This window comes from Embiotoca jacksoni, unplaced genomic scaffold (genome assembly GCF_022577435.1).
Source record: "Embiotoca jacksoni isolate LCO1_2020_lvr unplaced genomic scaffold, fEmbJac1.0.p SCAF_48, whole genome shotgun sequence".
Classification (NCBI taxonomy): domain Eukaryota; kingdom Metazoa; phylum Chordata; class Actinopteri; family Embiotocidae; genus Embiotoca; species Embiotoca jacksoni.
Window position 1 is genome coordinate 863,176 of NW_027185401.1, and position 26,689 is coordinate 889,864.

Consider the following 26,689-nt stretch of genomic DNA (forward strand, 5'->3'; position numbering starts at 1 on the left):
AAACACGAACATTTATATGAACGTTCTGAGCTACAATAATACGTCGTCTTTATCGAGGAAAACAAACAGGATGGTCGACGTTCGGCTGCTTTGATGCTCCAAAAAATAAAAAGGGAAAACAAAATGCTCCATTGTTTTTGAGCATAAAGAGAAAGGCGTGCGACATTCCTGATGTGCACCGCCGGAGGAATCCGATGCTCCCATCAAGTCTGGCTGGAGAAAAGAGAGAGGGGTGGGGTAGTGGGGTGGAGGTGGGGGGGGGGTCTCCCTCCTCCCACCGGCACACTTTTCAGGGCTCTTTTACCAACCAAAGACACACACACACACACACACACACACACACACACACACACACACACACATCGGTGCTGTTTGTGGGCAGCGTGTGCCGCCCGCCCTCCCTCAGCCGAAATGGGGGGGGGGGGGGGGGGGGGGGGGGGGGGAGTGAAAGACTATCTTATTGTGCTTTCTTGTTCCTCCTCTCTTAATCTACTCTGTGCGAAACCCCCCCCCCCCCCCCATCTCCTCACACACACACACACACACACACACACACACACACACACACACTGACCTACAGAGCCACTAGCCCATTTCTAAACTTGGGCTCTTCGCCAAAAAAAAGAAGAAAAAAAAAAAGCCTCCGCTTCACCTCCGTCGCCGTCATTCATCACCACTGATTGCCCCGAACCGAAACCTCCGACAAAACATCAAAAGATCTGGTTTGTGCTCTTTTTTCGATGGAATAAAGAAAACTGGAGGACCCGAGTTGGACATCTCTGTTAACGGATGAAAAACACACTTGAGAAAAAAACAACAACAGCATGTCTTCGCTTCAAGCTGCACAAATGTTGAAAAAAAAAAAAAGAAGATGCACAGATTGACGGACTGAACGAACGCAGGTCGGATTAATGAGCAAAGAGTTTCAGGACGGTTATTTAAATTCACTCGCATGTGCTTGTGTCTTTCCTGTATTTAGCTCGGGTCAAATGGGCCACGTTGTCATCACCTCGGCAACCAAATACAGAAAAATGGCACCAATGTCTGTTTTTATCTTTGCATATTTATACTATTCTTGTGTTGTCTTTTTATTTTTTTGCACACCGTGGGACTGCGAGGAACAATATTTTCGATCTCTTCTGTATGTCATGGACATACGGTGACGTGATGATAAAGTTGACTTTGACAAATAGAAATGTTTACCAGATAAACACATTGGTGGTAAAAACAAAACGAACATATTCGTGGAGGCGAAGAGTCTGCACGGAGGTAAATCTAGAGCAGATTTAACAAACTTTGCATATTCAAATCTAAGTGGCTTAAAAACTCGTAAATACAAGTGTTGCATCGATTCATTTCAATGATCCTCCGGTCTGAATGCAAAAAAAAAAAATCTGATGCGACTAAAGTTTGAAAAACACCAGAGTCGTGTTACAGGAGTCAGAAATGAGTCCGGCTATTAACAAACAAACAAACAAACAAACAAAAAAACCGCCCGTGAGAACTTTCACGGTCATGAAACCCACCTCGACAACCAAAACCAACAACTTTAAAACAAAACGGGGGAAAACAGAAAATGATCCACATCTGCTGTCAGTTGGTTTTTTCGACCATCGAATGTCAATTCCAAAAGGAAGCCGGGGGCCTCGGCCCCGAGCTAACGTCAACACGCGACGCTTATAAGACTCTGGACGGCGGATCAAGGACCAGCTGTTGCACCAGAAAGACCCTCCGAGCCCCTCGGTCCAGTTTCAAACCCGAGTAAAACTATCTGGCGCGCCCGGCGGGGTCCGAGGTGTCGGGAGTACGACCGGGCCGGAATAATCGAAGCGGTGGGTGGAAAAGGAGCAGGTCGGGGGATTTTAAAATTAAACTCCTCTTACACGCTGCATTACATGAAAAAAAAAAGAAAAAAAAAAGAAACGTCTTCGTAATAAACCTGATGTTTTGGCAGACGTCAACGGTTAAGGAAACATTTTGCCAAAAGGATACCTATTTTTTTTTTTCCACCCCGCGTAACCTCGACATGTGTGGCGAATGCTCTCGCCGCAGGGTGCCGGGGTGGGTGGTGTGTATGGGGGAGGAGGGTGGGGGTGAGGGGGGGGTTTCGCTGAGAGAACGAGGATCTGTTGTGCCGGGGCAGCGTTCGTACGCCATCGGGGTCGGGAATGAGCAGCTGTCCCGTCAGAGAGATTCCACTTCCTCTCTCCCCCCCCCCACCCCGCCATCCCCCGAAAACAAACCGAGTCTTGTGTTCGACCACAGCCATCCTCTCTATCAGCGACTTCAATGGGAAAGCCTGTTGCGGGACTTTTTTTTTTTGCAAGCACTAAAACTGTGACTCAACACGACTGCCTCTACGTCCTCTGGAAGATTCTAGCTCTCGCAAAAACGACTCCAACTATTCGCCACAGTCGGTATTTCTTCTCCAGACGATCCGCTGACGTTCGTGGAGAAATCCCCGCCGAATATCTGGAATGCGTGAAAACTCGGCCTTCGCGTAAAAATCACGCCGTCCCGAGACAATCTGAACCGAGGGGGCGGCGGGGAGCGGGCACATCACCCGACAGCTGCAGTCCGTCCGTCCGTCAGTCCGTCCGTCAGTCATCAGCGTCTGCAGCAGTAAGGACTCTCAATCAAAGAGAAGCTTTGACCGCCGGGGTGCAAAGACAACTACGGGTCCCAGGACGCTTCTCGTCAGCATTTCTCAGGTCGGAGTAGTTGAACGTTCACTAAAAATTGTAATTTTAACTTTGAAAATAACGATCTGATTATGTGTTACGGCTTCAGCACAGTAGGAGATATAAACTGATCCGAGAATACGGACAGAAAACTGTCTCGCGGTTTTGGATTCTTGCAAAGTTCAGACAACATTTAAGAACGTTGGGTCACATGAAAATGGGTTGTTTTAAAAGGAAGAAAAACTTCCAACAGAGGGAAAGAAAAACTCTCTTTAACAAGAAAAACTCTCTTTAACAAGAAGAAAAACTCTCTTTAACAAGAAAAACTCCCTTTAACAAGAAAAACTCTCTTTAACAAGAAAAACTCTCTTTAACAAGAAGAAAAACTCCTTTTAACAAGAAAAACTCTTTTTAACAAGAAAAACTCTCTTTTAACAAGAAAAACTCTCTTAGCAAGAAAAACTCCCTTTAACAAGAAAAACTCTCTGAACAAGAAAAACTCTCTTTTAACAAGAAGAAAAACTCCTTTTGACAAGAAAAACTCCTTTTAACAAAAAGAAAAACCTCCAACAGAATCAAGCAAGAAGAGAAATGTCCAGAAAAATCTGGGAAAAGGTTCATGATCAATTCTCCATTTTATATGGCCAGTAAATATTTCAAATAACACCCGCTCTAATTGTCGCCGTGCGACGCAGCGTGCCCGACAGATACTAATAAAACCATCCCAAACTCTCCAACAATCGGTTCCCGCTATCGGAAAAGAAAGTCGTCTTTCCACCCGCCGACAGCGATATTCTTAAAGTGAACAGTCAGTCGTGCTGGAAGTCCGTTTCTAAAGTTTTGTAGAACAGATGTAGGTCAAACACACGTTTTATCGTCCGCTCGGCGTTAATCATTAACCTTTTAGAGGTAACTGCTTTCATGCGAGTAACCGTCTCCCTTCACGTGATTACCATTTGTGTATTTTCAATTTTGTCGAGCCAATAGAAAACCAGAAACACAGATTTGAAACGATAAAGCACTGAAGAAGGAGGGACAAAAAAAAAGAAAACGATGAAAAAGAAAATCGTTTCATTTCAGAAGCACCTTTCAGCCTTGAGGGGAAATTTACGGCTCCGGCCGAGTCCAAAGTTTCAATTTATCCTTTCAAATGTTTCAGCTGTTTCGGGACAAATCTTACGCGCAATTGTTCGAGAGCTTTTGGCAAGAAGAAGAAGAAAAAAAACAAAAACAAAAACAGTAAAAGTGTTCAGCGTGCGATGACGACACGATTAGGATCAAAGCTGGTGTTTAGCGAGGAAACCGCTGTGGTGAGCGCAGGCGGGAGGAAGTCCTCCAGCGCACGTTGACCTTGAAACCTTTTCGCCCGGCGTCGACCGATCGCATCGCACAGCCTTTCGTGCGGGGAACCGATCAACGCGAGTACGGCGTGAGAAGTAATTTTGATTTAAAAGACTGTGAGGAGAGCAGGGGATTGTGGGAACTGATTGTCTTCCTGTATTGACTTTTCAGACGTGTCTGGGAAAACCTCACAAAGTTACACACACACCTAAACAAACACACACGGGCAAAAAAACAAAAAAAAAACGTGATTAAACTCAAGTGCACAAACACACTGGCAGAAACACACACACACACACACACACACACACACACACACACACACACACACACGTGCACACACGTGCACGCACACACACACACGTTCTAATGCAAAACACACCACATAAGCTTGCAAAGCCGAGCCATTAACTCGCGGATGCAAACAAAAATCACACAAACCGCAAACGCGCAAACACGAGTACTCGCACAGACACACTCACGCACCCACATCATTAAGGAACCCCCCCCCCCCCCCCCGCCTCGTTAGCACGTCAGCGTTTTTACAGCGTCGGCTAAAACCGACTTTAAACTGAAAGGTCGAGGAAACTGAAATGTGAGGGATGTATCCTCTGGAGTTTAGGAACGTTTGCACCAAATTTCTCGCCAAATCCATCCGATAATACACAAAATGATTCCTCCGACTAATGTTTGCATCCCTCGAGCCTTTCTGCAGCCAGCACTTCAGCTTCCTTGAAATGGATTCGTCCCCCGGGGTCAGGACCGTCAACACCGAGTTCTACCGGGACCCTTGTGAGGCGTCTGAGGGGAAAACAATTCGCCGCAAAACCACCCGAACTGTGGCGCCGTGGCAACAGGGTTCTCCAACATGAAAACTTGACAGTCGCCGTCCCGCCGCCGCTGGATTTGAACTCCCCGCGACTTCTTTCTGTTCCCCCGAAAATGGTGACCCACAACCGTCGTGTCGCCGATCAAACGACGTGCTTTGGAAAGCGCACTTAAAAATAAGTTCCCCGCTAACCCCAAACTTTTTGATCGACCCTCACACGACTGCGAGTTCCCATGAAGACAAATACAAAACCCTGACAATAAAAAAAATGAATCCAGCATGTTCAGCCCGCGAAGAAAAATGCTCCACAACAACCTGCATAAAAAAAAAAATGTAATAAAAAAAAATGCGGCCTTCAAATAAAATAATAAAAAATAAAATAAAATAAAGATGTAACACAGCAGCCAGCCATTATCCCTCCGATCTGTGGCTCCTTGATGTGGCAGCAGAACAACAGAGCTCCAATCACGGCCTAATCACGCCCACTCACCGCACCGAAAAGCCAAACTCGGGTTGTTGTTTTTTTTTTTTTTTGCAGGCTGGAGAATTTGAATGTGAAACACGGCTGCTCGCTTGTACGGGGTTAAATGAAACCATGTGTGGAAAACGGTTCTGCAGCCACATCCGGCTGGTTCTAAATATTCAGACATTTTCTTTCATAATCCAGTGAAAGGTGCTTTTTTTTTTTTTTTTTTTTTTTTTTTTTCCTCCCCCCGTTTTTATTAAAACATGCTGCAGGTCTATTTTTCATTTGTCGTGCAGAAACTTCCCGTGAGTAAATCGGTTTAATGTGAATAGCTGCTGTTTAAAAGACGTACTTTATACGCCCCACCCCCCCCCAAAAAAAAAAAAAAAAAAACATGACATGCACGAAACCGTAAAAGCCTTTCGGGTTTAAAAGGGTGAGCCCGAGCGCCCCCGTTGCATTGTGGGAGAAAGGAAGTCGGCGGTTGCAGAGGGTCGCGGGGAGAACTGCGGTTGTCGCACTCGAAAAACACGCCAACAGACACACAAGCAGCTGTAAACACTCACAGAAACAGAGTAACCACACACACACACACACACACACACACACACACACACACACACACACACACACGCTCGACTGTGGATGATCTGTGACTAATTGCCGTCACATGAACGTGTACAGCAACAAACATGACTGCAGTAGTTCGCAGATCTGACTGCTGGCTTTCTGGACGAAGCCGTTTTTAAACACGGCGTTCGTGAGAACTGCGGGAGGATATTATCCCGGTTGAAGCAATAGAAACGCCGTCGTTTCCATCGGGAGATAATTCAAAAGGGTGAACCAACGGAGTGACACGTGTCGTAGATGGAGCTAAAGGTTTTTTGATCACGAAGATCCTCGCGGCAAAATGTGTAACACACCCGCCGGTCCACCAGAGGGCGCCGTGTCGGTGTCACGTTTTCCCTCGCAGTGCATTCATTCTTTGGGGACCTAAACCTAAAGTAAGAAAGGGAATTGAACAAGAGTAAATCTGTTCTGTACCGTCCACATCTTCCAGCCTTCACCGACCACAGGATCATTTTTAACACCCCCCCCCCCCACACACACACACACCACCACCTCCACCACCACCACCACCACCTCTCCTCCGCTTGCTACTCGCTCCTGCAGCTTATTTTACCGGCGATGACGTCACCATTAGCTCAGAGGCTCCGCGGTCGGAATATATTTAGAGTCCAGACTCGACTTGGTGGTGTGTGGTTTTAAGTCTTTCTTTTTTTTTTTTCTAGCGTGCGAGTTCAGGCAGGGACAGTTTATTCAGAGCACGAGTCAAACTGCTCCAAAGACGTACGGTAATGATTCAAATCGAGCCATTTTCACAATTTGAAATGTCGCCGTTAACTCCTGTCGGCACCGAAACACTTCATAAATTGTAGTGTTTCGTTCAGTCGAAGAGAAAGTTTCCAGCCGGTACGTTGCAATTATAAAAACAAAAAAAACTTCATTTCCAGGAGAGACGCTCGGGCTCACATTTCTTTTCCAGGTGGCAGTTGCTAAAACTCTCGGCACATTAAAAGGCGTGAGGGCACGAAGCACCCGGTGGATTTGAATTATTCACAAAGCAAGTGTCAGGAATGGGTCGAGGGAGGGAGGGATGGAGGGACCGGGGGGAGAGGGGGGAGGGTGGGGGTGCAACGTCACGCTCTGGTGTGAACCGGAGTGGGCGTGAGCAGAGGTGTTGACTGGAGGGTCCGGCAGGAAGCAGCTGCTCGCCGGCAGATCGTCGTCCTCCTCCTGTCGCCGATCGAGCACTCGTGCAAAAAGAGAGAGAGCGAGCGAGAGAGCGAGCGGTACCCAGCGAGCCGAGGAAAGTCGTGCCGACTCCAAAACGACGGTACGCTTCAAGAGATGGGCGGCCAAATTCTCCCAAATTAACATTTAACCCTGAAAACATTCCCAGGACAACATTTTTCCCACGCTAAATAATTCCTCCAAAGCTTTGGAGACCTGAAGTTGTTTTTCTTTTCATTTTTTTTTTTTGGGGTGGGTGGGGGCGGGGGGGGGGGGGGGAAGGGAGGGAGGGAGGGAGGGAGGGAGGGAAAGAGGGAGGGAGGGGGGGAGCTCTCGGTTATCTTCCCCTCAGCTGCTCGGCGGATAATTAAAAGGCATGTCGTCGTGGAGATCTGGAGAGCAGCTGTAGGGTGGATCCGTGCGAGTTTCGCAGCCGACTCGGGAGAGACTCCCTCGGGTTGGACGGCAATCAAACCGCTGGGGGGGGGGGGGGAATACGACACACACACACACACACACACACACACACACACACACACACTAATTCGCTGACATGTTAAACGTGTTCGGGCCGTTTATGGTTCATGTTCAGTTACTGAGAAGCTAAACGGTCCCGTGAAGATTCTTTCTGTTGATCCGAGTCCGATCTCACGGTGTCAGTATTTGAACGGCGGCCCAAACAAAAGGTTGGGCAATACAAACATATGTCGGATTACGTTTGATGCGCTGCGCATTTGAAATTCAACTTTTCTTTCAAATGTGGGAAATACAACTTTATAGTTTACCGGATAGAAGCAAAACAGAGTTTTGAAGTTTGCCCGACGGTGGGCCCGAAGTGGACGGAGCTTTCGGGCCTGGAAAAAAAGTGCTTTCAACTGCGATACCACCGAGCGCCACTAGAGGTCGGCCCAAAAAGCCTCCGGCTCCATAGACTCCCATTCAACTTCTCTCATCAAATACAAAGTCAATACATTTTTTTCCACGAGTCATTTTGGTGTTGTCGGCTAAAGTCGCTCCTTCTTATTACTTTTCTGGCGGTCCATCTGAAAATGATCCCGTCATTAATTAGAAATTAGGTTTGGTGGGGCGGAGGGGGGGGGCGTGTCTGTTTGATTGACAGGGCCTGTGGCGCAGTCAGGTGACAGCTGGCGATCTGATCGAGTAGCTCCTCCCCAAGCTCGTCATTTCACGGTCACTTCAGGAAGTTTTTATGTTTTTGAAGTCACTTAAAAGAACGTCTTAAATATCTTGAGTCACTGGCAGATTTTAGTTTTTTAAACGTTTCCTTTCTCCGCCTGGTGTTGACAGTGTTTTCACGGTGACTGAACACTTGAAGAATCTGACCGTCAACTCCCAAAGCGAGATTTCACAATTTTAGAAATTTTTTCTTCCCACCTAATTCCTCCTTTTGTTTTATTGTTCCCCGTGACATCGAGCTGCTCCATTATCCGCGAAGCGACGCGTCCGAGCACGTTCCGACGAACTCCGTCTGGATGAATCTGCTGGATTTGCTCATGAAACTCTGCTGACTCAGCAGGGCGTTTGAACTTTTTCCACCGCCACCGTTGTTGTTGTTGTTGTTTAATCGTGATAGGACTCTCCTCATGAAAGATATAGTAAATGCTGCGCAGATGAAGTTTTTTTTTTTCTTTAGTAAAACTAATCATTCAGCATAAATGAATAAAACTAACACACACTCAGGGCTCCATTAATGCCACCGTGAATATATCCGTCATCCACAGTGTGTTACAATGACGGCCGATGAGTGAACATCCCCCCCTTTCTTTCTGATGAAACCCTGACGACAACCAGCTTTTGTTTCCCTTCCCGCTCGCTGCAAATTAACATTTGAGTCACCGCAACAAAACAAAAAACAACAACCTCTCATCACGTCGTCGTGGTAACTCAGATAACCGAGTCTGGATTCACACGTCGCGTATTCGTGACTCGGCTGCGTACTCGGGAGTGAGACGAACGGAGGCGGCGGGCGGCTGTCGGTGAATACAGTGAACGCGCAGCGGATCGGAAGTTGGAAACGCACGACTGTCTGATCGCAGGCTGGAAAACGACAATAAAAACAAAGTGCGACGGATTGGTTAAAGAGAGAAAAACAACAAAAACAAACGCGGAGTTTGCGCGGCGGCCCGACGACTTCGCAGTTTTCAGAGGAGGCCGTCAACGCCGCAGCGGGACGCGCTCCTTTCCGAGCGTTACACCCGAATCACAAACGTCGCATTCAATAAGAAAATGCGCCGCCGTGCAGTTCGCGCCGACTTCGACGCCGAACCGTCCGCCGGTCGGCTTCCTTTTCGGCACGTACCGCGAGATCGACCGGCTCCGACGACATCCTCCGGTAACACAAGACAAATTGCTTTTTCCTATAAAGTAACTTCTAACGCAGCTTCACCTTCCTGTAAACCTTCGTTTCTCACCTTCGCGAAACTCCAACCGCCTCAGATCGGTATCAAATATGTATGAAGACGCTAAAAACAGTTCCAAGGTCATGTTTGTTTTTTGTTTTTTTCTCACCACATGCACGTTTACTTTTCCTTTCAGCTCCCGATGTTTTGCTCTTTGGTTATTTTAGCTCCGGCGACCCGGCCGCCGGCCGGTGGCCGCCGGCCTCGCGCTGCAGACGACCCCCAGAAGATGCTTTTCGGTTCACGCTTTCAAGGCGACCGCATGAAACAACAAAAGGACTTTTTGCTTTGAGGCATTTTTAACCTTCCGGCTAGAACATAAACACACTTATCCTGCACGGAGGAAAAAAAAAAAAAAAAAGATGTTCAAAGGAGATTTGGAGAAGCCGTTCGGGAAAAAAAACAAGCAGCTTTGAAGTGAAGAAACTCGAACTTGCTTTTCCTGTCTGGACTCACGTCTTTGTTTGACCTTCTTCCTGCTTTTCAGAGGGGGATATTTTTAGCCGAGCGGCGGCCATTTTGCTTCATTCATTCCCGGTCTGCTGCCGAATCCACGGCCAAAGTGGGGAACATTGAGAGTCGCCGGACAAAATAAAATGAATCTTTAACTCCCAGTTTAAAGATGACTTCGTTTACTTAGCTGGAGAATAGCGTTCAAATGAAATGTAAACATTTGCCCAGTGCGTTCAAAGGTTAGAAGTTCGCCCTTGTGGCATGCGAGGAATTATTTATAAGAAACGATGGCATGGAAATTACAGAGCGGGATTACGTTACGTCAATGCAAAGATACGAATATATGCTGATTCGTATCCGCGCGGTGTTCAATATTTTACAGGAACTCGGGGCAAAATTTTGTGACACAGATATATTTATTATTGACCCACGTTTTTTTGGGGGAGTTTATTGGCATCTCGGTCACCCAATCTATGACGTTCAGAAAAAGACCACGGAGCTGCCCGAAGGCTCGTCGGTACAGATTTCAGGTGCTCTCAGCGGCAGCAGTCGGCTGGAAATAAAAAGGCCCGCATGACTGAGAGTAAAAAATAAATTCTCTTTTTTTTAAATTTTTGTTTTGTTTTTCCAACCAGGAAGGCGCTTTCAGGCTGCTTTTGGTTTGCAGAACAAAGCAGACTGTGAATCCCACAAGTGAGTAATCTCACCTTATGTTTGCCGGGCAGCTTCCTTGTTTTCTCCTCACCGAGTCCAACAACCCCCCCCCCCCCCCCCCCCCCCCAAAAAAAAGGCAATGGGGTTTTTGTCTGCCATTTTTAGGCAGGCATTTTTCTGTTGTGGTGGTGGTGGAGGGGGAGGGGGGTGACCTAGAAAGCACCACAGCTGTGTTGTTTCTTTTGTTGAAGGGAGAGACGGGCTTGTTCTTCATTTTACCTTTCGCAAGTGACTCTTTCACTTGTTTCTCGTCCGTCTGCAGGAAATCTGTGACCTCGTGATTGGTTTTGGAAAAAAAAAAAAAACCTATCCGCCTCTGGATCAAAGTTATTTATTTGATTCTGGTGGTTTGAGTTTCGCGTTTCGTAGTCGATTGTTGTTTTGCAGACGGCCACGTTTAAGCCGAGACCGATTTCAAATCCTACAGGAAAGTTTTCGACGTAACGATACATCGCGGGTCGGTCGAAGTTTGTGCGGTTTGGAGCACCGATCCCGTCACTCGAAAGCGCTTCGACGGGCGCCAAACAAACAAACAAACAAACAACAACAAAAAGAGGACGGATGCCAGAGAAGAGTTTAAGTTTATCAGTTTAAAATAATAAAACACCGTTGCAGAAAGCGGTCTACGCGGGACGACAGCATTAAAACAAAAAAAACCCGTTCAATCACACGTCACCTGCAGTAAACTCGTCCCACCGAGCACCTCGCTGGAGTTAATGCAAATAAAAAAAGATGACTGTGTTTATCCCATCACAAAGACCGACTGCTACCGGCATGTACCGGTTCTCTCTTTGTGCTCCTAACCACGCCGATTATACTTCCCACAGTTCACGAAGGCAGACCAGACGGCAGGAAGCCCATCTGATGAAATAAAGACTTTCTGTTGTTCGTCACTGCGCCGGTGTACGAGAGAGAGTCTTTATTTTATGCTGCTTTTTTTTTTTTGGTCTCATTAATGGTAGAAAAGTCAAGTAGAATCAAAACTGGCTGCGGTGAAACTAGTTTCCTACTTTTGCCTTCTGTGTGTGTGTGTGTGTGTGTGTGTGAGGGAGTAATTTCAGCATGTTTAAGGCATCGTTTGTACAAGTGTATGAAAGCGTGCACGCATACAATTACATGCGTTGTAAAGTGTGTTTTCCAAGGTGTGTGGATAGTTTGGTCATCAGTGTGTGTGTGTGTGTGTGTGTGTGTGTGTGTGTTACAAGCTGGCAGTTGGGGCCAAAGTTGCCATGTGTTGTCCAGCTGTGGTCGCCTGGCATTGTTGGTTTTTTTTTTGCAGCCTCGTAGCAGAGGTTCAGAACATAAATACTGTCTTCCTCGCTCTGATTTTTCTGCGGAGACAAACAACAGACGTCTTGTTGTACCAAAAAAAAAAAAAAAAAAATTTAAAAAAAAAGAAAGAAAATGGGGGCAGTTTTACCGTCATGACCAAAGCGGCGGTTCACCGTGACCCGAGAACATCTGCAAGACGTTGTGCAAAAGTAGAAAACGCAGCACGGCGAGTTGGGAGTTTTTAATCGGAGTTTGGACCTCGTTAGCCGCGTCGGAACTCTTTTCACGTGAACGGAACATTTGCCGCCGCCGACGTTTCACGTTAAAACGCAGATCGACTCGTGTTATTTCTTGCGCGAGGCCGCTACCGCTGGGTCCGGTACCAACAAAAAAATCTTTACGACGGACATTCAAAAGCCAAATGCTCAAACTCAAACCGATGTGTGGCCTCGGACTGCAGATAAGAGCTAAGTGGACGACGATCCTTTTTAAAATGTTCTTTCAAGCGGACGCCAATTTTTGTTTTCGCTTTTGTTGCACGTCATTTCTTATATTTAATCAAAAAGGAGATTTTCCATCTTATCTCGCTCGCTACTTATTGACCTACATTATCCCGCTCTGCCTTTAATATGTGAATTACCTCTTATCCGGGACAGATCCGAGCGTTGGGAACGAGCCTTGATCTTCAGGTATATAAAATCCCCCCTTGAAGCAGCTTGACCCACTAAACTGCAGAGATAACCTTGTTTATTCTGCCTCGGCGTAATCAGCTCAGTTCAGCGTGAGAAGAAAAAAGAAAGAGCCGACTCTGGGACACGCTTCAACCCTCGCAAGCTTTCATCCGCCTCTAATGACTTCATGGCTCTTTTGGAAACGTGTCTAGTCGGCGATTTTGTGTCTAGGGCGGATTTTGGAGATGAATTGCTTCGCGGTTCATGTTGTAAACAAACTTTTAACTTTTGTTTTATCACTGCTGACTCCAAAGTGCGTTTGAAGCTGCACGTTTCACGCAGTTTAAAGAGGAATAATGTCCTCCGGGCCGCACGTGACTTCAAGAGATCGAAGGGCGAAGGTGGGCGAAGATGGACGTGTTACCAAGATTTCTGAGGATTGCTCGAGGGCACGTCGAAAGAGGATCATGAAAAGTTATTAAAGAAGTTTTTCCCTGCCACTCAAATTACAGTTTGCCCTTAAAAACAAGAATACAAGCTGCTTAAATTATTGACTTTTGGTAAAAAGATATATGATTAAATTCGATTAAATCTACAGATTGATACTCAGAGAAGGAGCGGAAAGAGAAGAACTTTAATACCAGGGAATGATTGACTAAATGTGCCCTAATAAGCTACAAGACTGTGGGTTTTCTTTTCGGTTTGAAACTGAGTGGAGCTGAAGGCATCCAGAGACTAAACCTGCAACGCATCAAACACAAACTGTTTACTCGTCCGGCGACGTTCCTCGAAACGCAACGAGCAAACAAACGACAGCTGAACGGGAGTTAACGAGCAGCGTCGCGGTAAATCTTTAACAGGAAGTAGCCTCGGTCTCAAAATGAAGTGCCGAATGAGAGCTTTTTTTACATTTTTTTTTTTATTGTTGATCGTATCAAAGCGATTCAATCGAAGGCCGTGAAATAATCGAAGTTTGGTAGCCGGCCTTACACGTGCGACGTGAATCTTCAAAGTATTCGATAAATGCACTTCGAACCACGAAGAAGCCAGACAGCGTCGCTGCCTTCATCTCCTGCATCCGAACACGCAATCAAGAGCTTAAAAGTAATAATGATGATAATAATAATCATCTAAAAGCCATCTCGACCGCTCGAACGGCAGGAAGTCTTAATGGACTTGACGGTAAAACTTGACGTCCGAAGATAAAGAGATGCTCCGACAGCCTTTTAAGATCCATACTCCGCAGCAAAAAAAATAAAAAATGAAATAATTTTTTTTTTTTTAAATCGATCAGTCGCATTAAATCAGATCCTTAATGACTTTTTAGTTTCCCCTGATAAAGTGCAAATAAAAAATATTCTGAGTGTGCCGAGTCGTCGTCGGCGGAGACTCTCGAACGGTAACAGGATCGCATGAGAAGGAGCCAATTAGTGGAAATGGATGTTTGGATTTTTGGGCTTGTGCCGAGGCTGCATTTGTGTCGTGTTTGCGTTGCGTGTGTGTGTGTGTGTGTGTGTGTGTGTTTGTGTGTTGCATGGACGGGGGTTTCCAGGAAGCTGCAGTCAACCCAGTCGAGGATCAGATAACCCTCCTCCTCCTCCTCCTCCTCCTTCTTTCTCTTCTCCGAGATCTGATCACAAACAGAGCTGGATGGATCCGATGAGTCCAAGACGACGACGACGACGACGACAACATCCGTCTGAAGTTCCAGCGACAACCGACGGACGCGCAAAAGAAACCTTCCGATTTAAAATCGGGGGAACTGTTTTTAACAGCAGCTTTGGGATTTAAACCCACATAAAACGAGTTGCTCTAAAACAGCAGAGGGTTGAAGGCCCGGCTCAGAAGCAGGAAGGATTATTCAAAGTTCTGGTGTTCGTTGGTGCAAAGTGTCGCCCGACCACAACGAAAGGTCACGTCAAGAAAAAGTCAACTCTGAGGACGACGGCATTTCTCTTTGTATTTTTCAAAGGAAACTAAAGACCCGTCTCCGTGATGTGGCTTTTAATTTGTAATAGTGTTTACCGCCTTTGGTTTTTGGTGCCTGGTTTTACTTATAATGTTTTATCGCTGGTGTTTTCTCTATTTTGTTGAATTTTATTTTTTGATGGTTTATTATTTCTGCTTTTACTTCTGCGGGCCGTTTTAATGTGAAGCACGCTGGCAAAGGTGCCGTACGAATAAAGCTTTTTCTGGATTTCTTTATAGCGCTGAAAAGAGACGCAGTAATAGTGAAGAGTAACACCTGCGTCCTTTCTCACCTGCACACAGCCGGCCAATCAGAGGTGGATGTTGACTCGTTGGAAAATTTGAGAAATTGTCGAATGCAGCCCAAAGAATTTGCGATGGAAAGGATTTTTCAAAAGCATCTGACAAAAAATTCGGATAAAGTATCCTGGTGTCTTTCTCCATTATAACAGACTACACAACTTCTGACAGTTTAAATCTACCCGTCCAACTGTTCAGAAAATGAAACCAAAAGCCTTAAGACAGTTTAGATTTTGTTTTTTGTGCTCGTCACAACTTCGGTCTGTTGCACCGAACCCGTTTCCATGGCAGCACCTTGGAAACGAGTCACCGGGCTTCTCATCAGGTTTGGTTTTGTCTGATTTTAGAATAAAATTGAACCGGTTGTCTTTCTCGCTGGCCGTGCCAAATATTTGCATTTTCACGGGGTCACGTAACGCGTTTCAAGTAGACGGCGTCGACCGAACTTTGCCCGAGCTCGACGAATCTACAGTCGGAGAAGGACCTCGGACGACCCCCGATCACGCCATCAGTTCGTGCTTCTGGTTTGAATCTCGCGTGTTTGAAAAGTCAAGCTCGGGTGGGAGAGAAGTCTGAAGTTCGTCAACCTCGTTCATTTGACCACAACTGGAAAAAAGTCAAAGATGTACGAATTTGACCGGGTTGGATTGGACAGTACGAGTCAGGATGGTTCAGCTTGGGAATAATAATAAATAAAAGCCTCTGGTCTCAATTTTCATTCTCACGCAAACTAAAATTCCTGAAATTCTCAGACGGTACAGCAAAAAAACAAAAGATGAACTAAAATATACACTGTAAAACAAACGGCTGTGAAATCCACAGTAATTTATGGTGTTTCTGAACAGTTAATTACTGTGAATTTCACGCTATGTTTTTTTTTTTTACAGTGTAGCGTTGGATCGAGATGAATTAAGCACTAACAGTCGGGTTGGGTTTTGAATATTTTAGTTTCTAGTCACCGTTTTTATGTCCATATAAACCTCTGTCACTTTTTTCACACGGTGAATCATGAATAAAAAAAAAAAAACAGACCGCTGTCCAAACCAAACCAAACCACACAACACAACAACATCACAATGTCAATTACACTCTTCTTTTTGTCAGGTGTGTATTTATCCGGCTGTGTGTGTGTGTGTGTGTGTGTGTGTGTGTGTGTGTGTGTGTGTGTGTGTGTGTGTGTGTGTGTGTGTGAGACAGGTGGGACGTCCTCAGTAGCGCGAGCAGGTGAGGATACACCGATCCTGACGCGTCCTGCTGAAACCTGAGATTATTTTGTGTCATTGTGCTTTTTATTTTTTTTATTTATCGTTTCTAATAATGTATTAATTGTTAAAGTCGTGTATTTGGGCAAAAATAAAAAAAAATAGAGTGAAGTAAATTGAAGAGTAAAGGCTGACTCCGTTGTTGTTACAGAAGGTCCGATATGCTCGATAACACTCGTCTTTCTTCGGCCACCTTCTGCAGCAGAGCGACACCTCGTCCGGCGAAGTCGACCCGGGTCGGATCCGGAGTCTTCCATTCCTGGGTTTTAATTGACCGTTCCATCAGCGGGGAACCACGACTCAGCAGGACACCGAGGGATTAGTGTCAGCGGAGAATCTCGCAGACCAAAAACCCATTTCAACCGGATTTTCCTTTTCATTTTTAAATATAAATATGCCCTCTGCAGCCGGTCGACCAAGAAATGACCTCTCGTGGTGACGTACGGGATCCCGAGCGGTACGGTGACGGCTTTTAACATTATCTTAATGGCGCTTCTGCTTTATTACGCAACGAACAGGTCGTGAAGAGGTCAGGTGAACGCGGAGGTGCACGGTGTTACCGTAGCGATCATCTTACTGGGGGGGGGGGGGTTTCCTATGGGAGATAAGGGGACGAATAAAAAGGAAACCCTTAACTGCTGAAAAGTTTATGTTTCCGTGTGGTTTTGATTTGCAAAGTCGCTCCAATAACACTATCAACAACAGAATCGAATCAATAACATTTTACAAATCGTGTTTCTGTGCAGAGTTAACCAAGAGATTAAATCAGAAGGAGTCCCGCACAGACTTCTGCGTACCGGAGGGGGAGTTGGACGGAGCGAGAGGTTAGGAAGTGTCGGGATCCGAAGGAATGTTTTAGAGCTATCCGGCAGGAAGTCGAGCCTTTAATAGAAAGCCAGGGGAGGAAGCAGAAAGAAAGATTGAACCAAAAGGGAGGGGAGGACGGCGAAGAAACAGCAAAGAAGACATGAAGAGTTATGGATGCAGGGAGGTAAAGACAGTCCAGGGATTGCAGGAAATGCGACGTGTGATTTACTGCTCCTAAGTAGAAAAGGGCCACTTTGAAATGCTTAAAAGAAATCACTGAAGCACTACTAAATGATGAAATATTGTGAAACGCTCGAGCTATTTATCATTTTTTTCAGGGCTGACTAGAACTAAAACAACTGTGACTGTGTCTTCTTCAGACTCTGAATATAATGGATTTCCACACAGATGTTGATTTTCGAGAAGTCACACGCGAGCTATTTTCAATGCTTTTGAGGAAAAAAGAGGAGCTATAATTTTTTTCAAATTTATCATCTTGTGATCAAAGTTTTCTGTGGAAATCTTTATGACATCTGAAAAAAAAAAATCATGAATTGCTGCCTTGGTCACAAGCTCACCTTCAGGGTCCTCGGTTATGGCGTTGCATTTGACAAAAATGGGCAGGACGTGAGGTCACAATGACCTTTGACCTCCAAAATCGTAAAAGTTCATCCTTGAGTCCGAGTGAATATTTGTGCCAAATTTGATCAAATTCCTTTGAGGCGTTACTGACATATCGCGTTTGCAAGAATGGGCAGGACGTGAGTTCACAGTGACCTTTGACCTCCAAAATCATAAATGTTCATCCACGAGTCCGAGTGAACATTTGTGCCAAATCTGATGAAATTTCCTCGAGACATTCCCAACGTATCGCGTTCGCAAGAACGTGGACGGACGGATGATGTTTGGATGGACGAGATGGATGAAAGAACAACAACTTGACTTTTTTTGTCGTCGTATTTTGTTGACAAAAACCTTGATTATAGTCACATACAATTTGATTATTGGCAGCTTTAGCCTAGTTTTAGTCAATAAAATCAAAAGAGGAATTATTTTTCTCCGGTGAGTATTAGATACGACTCTGCATTATTATGATTTTTTTTTTTTTGTCAAGGTTGACAACTTCATGTAAAACCTGGTTGTGAAATGAAACTTATTTGATGTCTTTAGTTGTCTAAATCACAGAGACGACGCGCTGCCCATTTGCCCTTCTCTATTTTCTGATATTTTATTAAGGGAAAAATAACACCAGCGGCTGTGGCTGTGAGCGAGCTAAAATATATTAAGGGGATTGAACACTTTGTGAAATTAAAATACAAACAAATAAATACAATTTTAACGCTAATCCTCGAATCCTAATCCCCGAAACCGACGCGTCTGCAGTCAAAACATACGTACGGGATGAGCCTTCACCTCGTCCTCGTCTCGACCGCGCAATGGTCAACCTTGCCGACCTTGCCGACCTTGCCGATGGCCTGTTTGCGGCAATAAATCAAGACCTGCGCACACGACGCTGCTATTGCGGCATCTAAATCACGGATTAACCCACAAAGTGAGACAGGAAGCAGACGTGAAACGACCTAAGCAACGGTGTCACGGAGGACTTTGGAGATCGAGTCAAAAATGTCTTATCGGACAAGAACTAATCCCGATCTGATCTTGGAGGAAGACTCGAGTCGGCCACGTTGGTGGCTGCAGCTCGTGGACGTAGTTTTAGGAGAATATTAGATGGGAACTACAGCACTTGTAAAACAAGGTCTTCCACTTCCCCTCACAAAAGTACCGGACACCAAAAGCGAGTCGAGTGGAGCTCTCGGTTCCTGGTACAGTTCTGATAGTTCTGTAGTTCCTGGTAACCGTTTAAACAAATAATTATCCAGATGGTTTTAACTAATTATCTGATACTTCCTTAATAAATCATCACACTGATTGACAGGTTGGAGTTTAGCTGTGGTAGAAGTGACGGGTCGCTCAAGGACATGTCAGCGGGGCGGTCGCTTTCAAAATGAATCATGTCTTAGTGAGGAGGGCTCTTGTGTTCGCCGTGTTACGAACGAAACGCGATGGGCGTCGTTGGCGAGAAGAAAAAAAAAGAACAATGAAAAAAAAAAGGCGACACTGTTTGGATCTCTGCAATAAACGCTTTTCGCCACCGGTGGCGCCAGAGAGTTAAAGTCTATAAGTCTTAACTCTTAAGTTCAGTGTCTCGCTTATAATTTCGCTTCCAGCCGGCCGAGCAGCTCATTCAAATAATACGTTTTTAAATGAGAATTTCAACAAAAAAAACCACCAAAAAAAAGCACTCACTGCTGCAGCCGGTGGAGGGGAATAAAAATAAAAAGGTTTCCTGTCTGGGTCTGGGTCTCCAGGCATGAGACTGTTTGATTTCCCACAGTCACAGTTGCCCCTCTGCCTTACATACAAGGCAGTTGAGAGCAGTGAAACCGGTTTAAGATCGAGTGCAGACGGCTCTGGCTCGCGTCCAGAGTGTTTGCCTCCTTGAGAAGGTGTTATTTTACCAGTGGAGTCAAAAAAAAAAAGGGGGGGGAGGCAGCCAAACTTAGCTGGCTCACCTGTTTTTGTTTTTTCTCCACCAGACATTAAAATGACGTAGGAAATAAGACGCCGACGGTCCTTACTGTAGATACGACTGCAGATGAGAAGAAGAGAGTATTGTTTTTGGACCGAGCCTTAAGTTTAAAGGAAAGACTGCAACAAGGTTCAACTCCTCCACATTTACACTTTTAGGACCAAAGGTATGTGGACGCTCACTTTGTTTTTTTTTTCCTAGTTTGGTCTTTGCTTCTCAGTTCCCATGAACTGACATTTTAATGCCACAACATATTATTGTATTTTAGACAATTCCATTTTTGTCTCAAAATGAACATCCTCCAGTCTGGAAAATGGTTTCCGCGTACGAGTTTTCGGGCCTGGGGTCCACACATTAGTTATCTTCTGAAGTCCCCACGATAACAACTGAGCAGCTCCGTTCGGCGAGGAAGGTCACGTGATGTTCTTGAAAGCTGTGCAACCGCAAAGTAAACGAATCTTGTGTTTATCTTTTTTTTTTGGAAAGTCGCTTTTTTTTCCCCCCGAGCTCAAGGCTCATTTGCGTGCGTTGTTCAAGTGTCCACATACTTTGGGCTACAAAGACACGTCAGCTGCTCAGGTCTCAAATTCCTCAGACTCTTTACTTGGCTACTTGTCAAGGTGACCCGAAGAAGCTCCGGACCACACGGACACTTCAGACTCCAGCTGGACGTCCAACCCAGTTGTCCGACAAGGACAAACGACAAAAATCTGCAAGGTCTTTAAATTCCTCTAGGTTGCCTTCTGGCTGCTCCACAGGTGTCGGGTTTCAGCTTTAAACAAGCCAAGAGAGAAACAGGGGGGGGGGGGGGGGGGAACCGTGTGACTCTTATGGTCGAGATCACCATTAAAACCAAGCAATATAAAATGGGCGGGGCTTCTTTTTTGTTGTGGTGAGCCTATTAAGGTCTATGATTGGGCTGTTACTTTTTATGGCTTTAATGAGAAATGCAGGCGGCTGAAGGATTGCAGGAGGGAGAAGGAACGGAAGAGTCTCGGGGAATAAAAACGCAAGTCTTCAGAGGACCGAGTTGGAAGTACAATCGTCCGTGAGATTTTATCACAGTCGAGGAGTGGAAAGCAATCAGCAGAGTTCAAACCTCGAGGGAATTTCTGACCTGCCGAGACGGTACTCCAGAAAAAAAAAAAAAAAAAAAAAAGCGACCGAAGCGCTCTTAAAGTTTTTCAACCGACGCCGTCGAGAGGTCCCGAGGTCCATTTGAGAAGTTGTGATATTGTTAACGTGGCAAAAAAAACCTAATAGTGACCGTTTGTTCTACTTCACGCCGATGAAGATGCTACGAAGAGACGATACCGATCGCGAGTATGGAGCTACGCATGTTTCGCTTCTTAAGCGTTCTCCGGCGTGAAGAAAGAACAGAAAACCAGATAAATGTTTTCGCCCCTTTTCTACCCGACTGATCTCAGCGCCGACTCTTTAATCTAGTTGCTGCATAAATACGCTCTCGACTTAACAACTGTGATCACTGCAAACACACACCTGAGAGCAGAGCCGCTCTCCGATTGGTGGACAGGTGGAGCCGACTTCCCCCCCAACCCCCCCCCCCCCCCCAACCCTCCAATTCAAATAAAAACAAACCCTGTAACCGTCTGAACCGTCTGACTCCACTGTGTCAACACACCCGCGCACACACACACAGACACACACACACAGACACACACATAGATACAGACAAAGACACACACACACACACACACACACACACACACACACACACACACACACACACACACACACACTCCACCTTCAACCACACTGCAGGTCCTGCTGCCTCGGAGAACAAACTGATCCTCATTGGATAGCCTAAAACTGGATATTGGCCAATCACGGACAACCAGCGGCCTGCGTTATTTTCCTGGCGCAGCCTCGGGGGAGTCGGGTCAATGAAACGTGAATGAAACCTGCCTCGTCCCGTCTGTCTGTTATGGAAGACTTTTTCCAGACCTTTTTTTCCACAACCTGCAAAAAGTCTTTTCTCACGTCGAAACGCTCAAAACCATCGAAGAAATTTGAGGATTTTTGGAGGTCAGGTTTAGATTTCAATTCGGTCAAATTATCTTACCGGAAGTTGAGGGGTGTATTTTATTGCTTTCATTTTCCTATAAATCACATGCAGTAGTTTTTATTTTTCATTTTTGTCCACTACAGTAAAATGTGTCAATTTCACGCCCAGACAGCACAAAAGCGTGGCTATTTCACGTTTTTCTGTTGCGGACCCCAATCCAATAAGCATTACCGGTCGAATGTCCATCCTTACAGCGGTTTATCCTTAGACAGACGCTACATCTTTTCTTTTTTTGAAAATATCAGCAGCATAAATCCTTATGTGTACATTCCTAACACCGCACAGCGTTTAGTTTTTTTTTGCCCTGCCCTGAAGCTATAAAGCGACTCTGATCGTCGCTGGACTGACTCACGCTCGTAAGAAAATGACCGAATGATGAAAATGTGCAGCCTGGACTCGCTGGCCGGACTCTATTTATAGTCCCCGGACTGACTCTGGTCCAGACTGTTTTGGCTGCAGCTCAGTAATTAGAGACGAGGAACCTCCTGCTAAAAAGGATGCGTCATTGTCAACACTTCCACGTCTTGCGCAGTTCAGGCCACCGGTGCCTCCCTTCTTTATCTTTTCACCGCGACATCGGATCTGAGAGGCGATCCTGTTGAGGGAAAACTTTTTTCCAATAATGAAAACACTCGGTGGATTCCTTTTGAAATAAAATGCACCAATAAGAACAAAACGAGACGGATAGCCGATGGAATGTTTCTCTTCTTTGAACTACAGACGTCAGGTGCTGAAAATAACACATTCTTTAAGGCCGCTGAATTTAACGCTGGCGGTTGTTTCTTTGAACCTCACACACTCTGACTCTGAAGTGTCCTTCTTCCTCAGGAGAACCGGTGATTCAACAGCAGCCTACTTAAGTTAATACAGAGGTAGGTGAGTGAGCCTGATGGTGGTAACTGCTGCTTGTTTCAATGTTTTATGTGCTAAATTAAACCTAAGAAACACCGAAGAATGTGGGATTAAGGCCCCCCCCCCCCCAAAAAAAAAGAACGGATTCAACTGAAAGAAACTAGATGAAACGCAAAACCTTTGTAAAAAAATAAAATAAAAAAAATAAAATTGATTAAAAAAGTGATAATTCAGGATCAAACCTGAAAGTTCAAGACAGGTCATCATTGTAAATGAGAATTGGTTCTCAATTGATATTACCTGGTTAAATAAAGGTCAAATAAAATAAATAAATAAATAAAAGATTAGACTCAAAATCCTCAAAATGAAAAAAAAAAAAAAAAAAAAAAAAAAAAAAATTTGGGGATAACACCAAACATTTTGGATTAAAACAAAAAAAAAATATGAATTGAACAAAATGATGGTTTTAGATTACTTTTTTTTTTTTTTCTTTTTAAGATGTTCTGAGTATCTCTGGAATTCGGGATTTAATCCGAATTTTTTTAGATTTTATGAAAAAAAAAAGAATCAGGCAAATTCTGTATTTAGCCTTAAAATTCAGGATTAAACTTGCATATCAGAAACTCACAGGGTTGCTCAATTCAAAAATAACCAAAACAGATGGATTTCCACTTGTCAGAAAAAAATAAAAAGACAAGCAATAACACAAAAAAAAAACCAAGGGCATTCAGCGACTCCAGCCGCTACCCATGATGCTTTGCAACTCAGTAAATTTACCAAAGGAGTAAACCTGGCATCTCACAGGACGGTTAAAGGTTCGAAGCCCTTTTTTTTTTTTTTTACTGCCAGTGTGTCTTTTGTTTCGGTCCCCGCGGCTCGTTCATCTAAACCGTCCTCGGCACAAATATGAAACGCTCCGGTTTCCTTCCCGGCTCGCATTCCTTCTCCGCTCCGAACTGTCGGCCTCCCGAAGCCGGTTTGCTTCCTTGTCAAATGCCCTTTTCCTTAAAAGACTGGGCTCTTTGTTTTCAGCTGCGATTAGCTGGCAGATATAAAGTCAGGCAGGCAGGCCGATATTTGAGACTATTGTGAGCGCCTGCCTGCTCCTGGCGCTGAGAACTATTCCCTTTTTTTTTTTTTTTTTCTCAAGACCTTCCAGATGTACCGCGAATACACGCTCGTCATGAGACCGGCACGACTCGGCTGCAGGAAGAAGAAGAAGAAAAAAACCCAACAACTCTTAAACCTCCCGTGTGTGTGTGTGTGTGTGTGTGTGTGTGTGTGTGTGTGTGTGTGTGTGCATGTGTGTGCGTGTGTGTGTTTGTTTTACTCGCAGCTGAACGCAGGCACCTCTACGAGCTCGGCGACCTTTGCCCTTTCATATACGCTGGAAACCTCACTCGGATTATGAAAAGGCACGACGGCCAATGAGAACGTGGGAAAGCTTTTAAAAAAAACCAGGAAGCAGAACGTGTTTTATGACCATTACGCCACCACCTGAGGGGAAACCGGTTTTAAATCGCTTTCTTTCTTTTTTTTTTTTTTCTCCCCCGAGCCGATCTGTCAGCGAAACTCCTCCCGAAGGCCGAGAGCTGTCGCTTTACCTGGCCGACGTCATCACGGCGAAGGTGCGGCTGTGGGATGTCGTAAATCGACCGCAAGGAAAACCTTATTAGCGATGAGTCACGGCTCGAGGAAGGTTTACACATTCGGAGGGTTTTTCAGACCGTCAGGAACAACCTGAGTTACCGTATTAAACGGACTTTGGATTTGCAGACAGAAATCGCTCAACTGTTCGATCCGAGAAAACCAATAATGACAAGAACGGATCAAATTCCTCCCTGAAATCGTGTCAGAATGCTGTAAGTTACATGATGACGTGATTTTCAGGGAGACAAAACCAGAGTTTAAAACGTTTGTCTATTAAAAATACAAGTTAATAGCCTGGTGAGTGTACTTTCACAATGAATCCATTAATTCTTGCATCTAACAGCCTCCGGAGCCCAAAGTGCCACCCGCACATGTATCTTTGTTTTGTCTGACCAAAAAACTCCCAAACTCAAAAGATATTTAGTTCACAGCAACAAAAGACAAAGAGAAGCTGGAACAAAGTGATTTTTTTTTTTTTGGCCTTTTTAGCCTGAAATATGACCGATCAGAATAGCTCTAATTTCAACATAGCTGTCAATCAACTAACTTTTCTTTCAACAAATAGAGGGACTTTTGTTGTTGTTGCTTAACATAGATCTAAGACAGATTCAAGCCACACATTAAAAAAAAAAAAATACAAAAACATGCCTGAAATGACGATTCTCCCCCCAAAAAAATCTTGTTTCGAGAAGATCGTCAAAAAAAATAAAACGATTTTTTATGGCATTAAATGAAAACCTCTGGAGTGGATTAACTTCAAGACAATGAATGGAGGGAAGCATCAGCTGGAACATCAACAGCAGCCTCATAAATTAACTGACAAGAGTTTTGCAAACAGAAATTTTTTTTAAAAAATAAACTCCCTAAAACGGTCCTCCATCATTCAACAAGTGGCAACCAATCAAAAAGTTCCCCTGGTTTCAGACTATTAATAGCTTTAAAGGACTTCTTCTTTTTTTAATTATTCTTTAGGGGAAAGCAGAAAAGAGGAAATACCAAAAGATCCACTGGGACTCAGTCCAACCACCAACACCACCACCACCACCCCTCCCCCCTCTGACCAGAACCGTCCCAGTGATATCCCATGTGTCAATCATGTACCACCAATGATAAACATAAGGACCTAGAATGGGTGTTTAAAAGTATGACATCATGACTAGAAAAGTCATTTTTAGGGAGTTTATGTTGACTTCATGGTCCTCAATCACATCTAATTGCCGCGACATAGAATGTCATGAAACTTTTTATGCTCACTTATAATCACTTTATTGCACTTTTATCCTCCTGATATAGCATTTAAATACGGATTTATAGTGCTGCTGAGATGCTGCGCGAGTTGCAAATGAGTTGCACGTCGTCAAAGGATGTTTCTCTTGTTTTAAAGCATCCTGAAGTTGTCGAGCACGAAGCTTTTAATAAATGCAAAATCCAACATGCTGCATGAGTGAAGTTTAACTCGTGTTCTTACCTCCGTGAAGAAATTATCCATCGCCCCCCTCGTTACTTTAATCCCAGAGGATTCACCGTGTGGAAACCGCGCGTCCGGTCAATCCAACTCATGTGTCGCTAAAAGTGTGATTCCAAGAAGAAAAAAACATGATTTTTTTGTTTTCAAGATAAAAAAAAGGGGGGGGGGGGAGGAGGGGGCGACCAGATCCGAAGAGTTTCAGTGCATCATCTTCCTCCTGAGAGAGTCTGCAGGATGGAGGACGGTCCGTCAGTGTGGAGCTGCAGTAGTCAAATTGACTCTTTGTTTCACGGGTTTAACTCTTCCAGCGGAGACACCAGGAGTCCTTAAAAAGGATTTAAAAAAAGAAAAAAGACAACACTTTCGGGGGCTTCTCCTCCCGGAGCCCCGGACCGCTTCGTCCTGCGTCGCTCCCCTCCTGCGGCGTAACTTGGAGTTCCGGTCCGGTTCGGTGCTCGGTGTGTTTGGTCAGAAACGTTACGAGGAGAAGCGAGGAGAGGAGACGCCGGTGAAACTTTAGGGAGACTCTCTCTCAGACCGGTGGACAATAATTGAAGCTCCGCCTCTCCGCCCCGCCTCCTCCTCCTCCTCCTCCTCCTCTCCCTCCCTCCCCCCCTCTTCCTCCTGCAGCCCCCCCGCTGTCTCTCTGACTCCTCCTGCTGTCAACGCGCGGAGTTCAGGTGATGTTAACAGGTAAAAAAAAAGAAAGAGAAGAAGACACAGAAACAGAAAAGCGCAATAAACAGATGAAAACAGGGGAAAGATTTGATCTTTAAAAAAATGTTTTTAAATAAAAATATAATTCATAGTCATAAATAATGTGGTCGCAGGTTGTTGTTGTTGTTTTTTTTAAAGATATACTGTCCCTCTCTAAAAAGACTGAAATTGTTCTGATATAAAAAAAAAATTAACAAAAATCTAAATAATCAATGAAGATTATATGATTAATACGATAGAACTAATTTAAAATCAGAAACAGAAACGGGGGGGGGTGGGGGAGAGCATGTTTCTGATATATCAGATGTAGAAATGTGCACTAAAAAAAATACAAAAAAAATTCCACAT

General features: G+C 44.9%; 1 protein-coding gene and 1 long non-coding RNA gene across 3 annotated transcripts in view; one reads left to right on the forward strand and one right to left on the reverse strand.

The window, feature by feature from the left end:
- Positions 1–26,130, reverse strand: part of myo10 (myosin X) — a 99,794-nt gene extending 73,664 nt beyond the window's left edge. The window contains 1 exon segment of the mRNA XM_069170012.1: positions 25,625–26,130. Coding sequence (XP_069026113.1) covers positions 25,625–25,645 — 21 coding nt within the window. The 5' untranslated portion in view covers positions 25,646–26,130.
- LOC138210723 (uncharacterized) lies at positions 22,203–25,630 on the forward strand. 2 transcript variants are annotated; one of them, XR_011179270.1, is made up of 3 exons: positions 22,203–22,381; positions 22,483–22,526; positions 23,657–25,630. It is a non-coding gene; the product is annotated as an uncharacterized lncRNA (long non-coding RNA). The 2 variants fall into 2 exon arrangements; XR_011179269.1 differs by having other exon boundaries at positions 25,129–25,630.
- Positions 26,131–26,689: the final 559 nt, after the last annotated feature.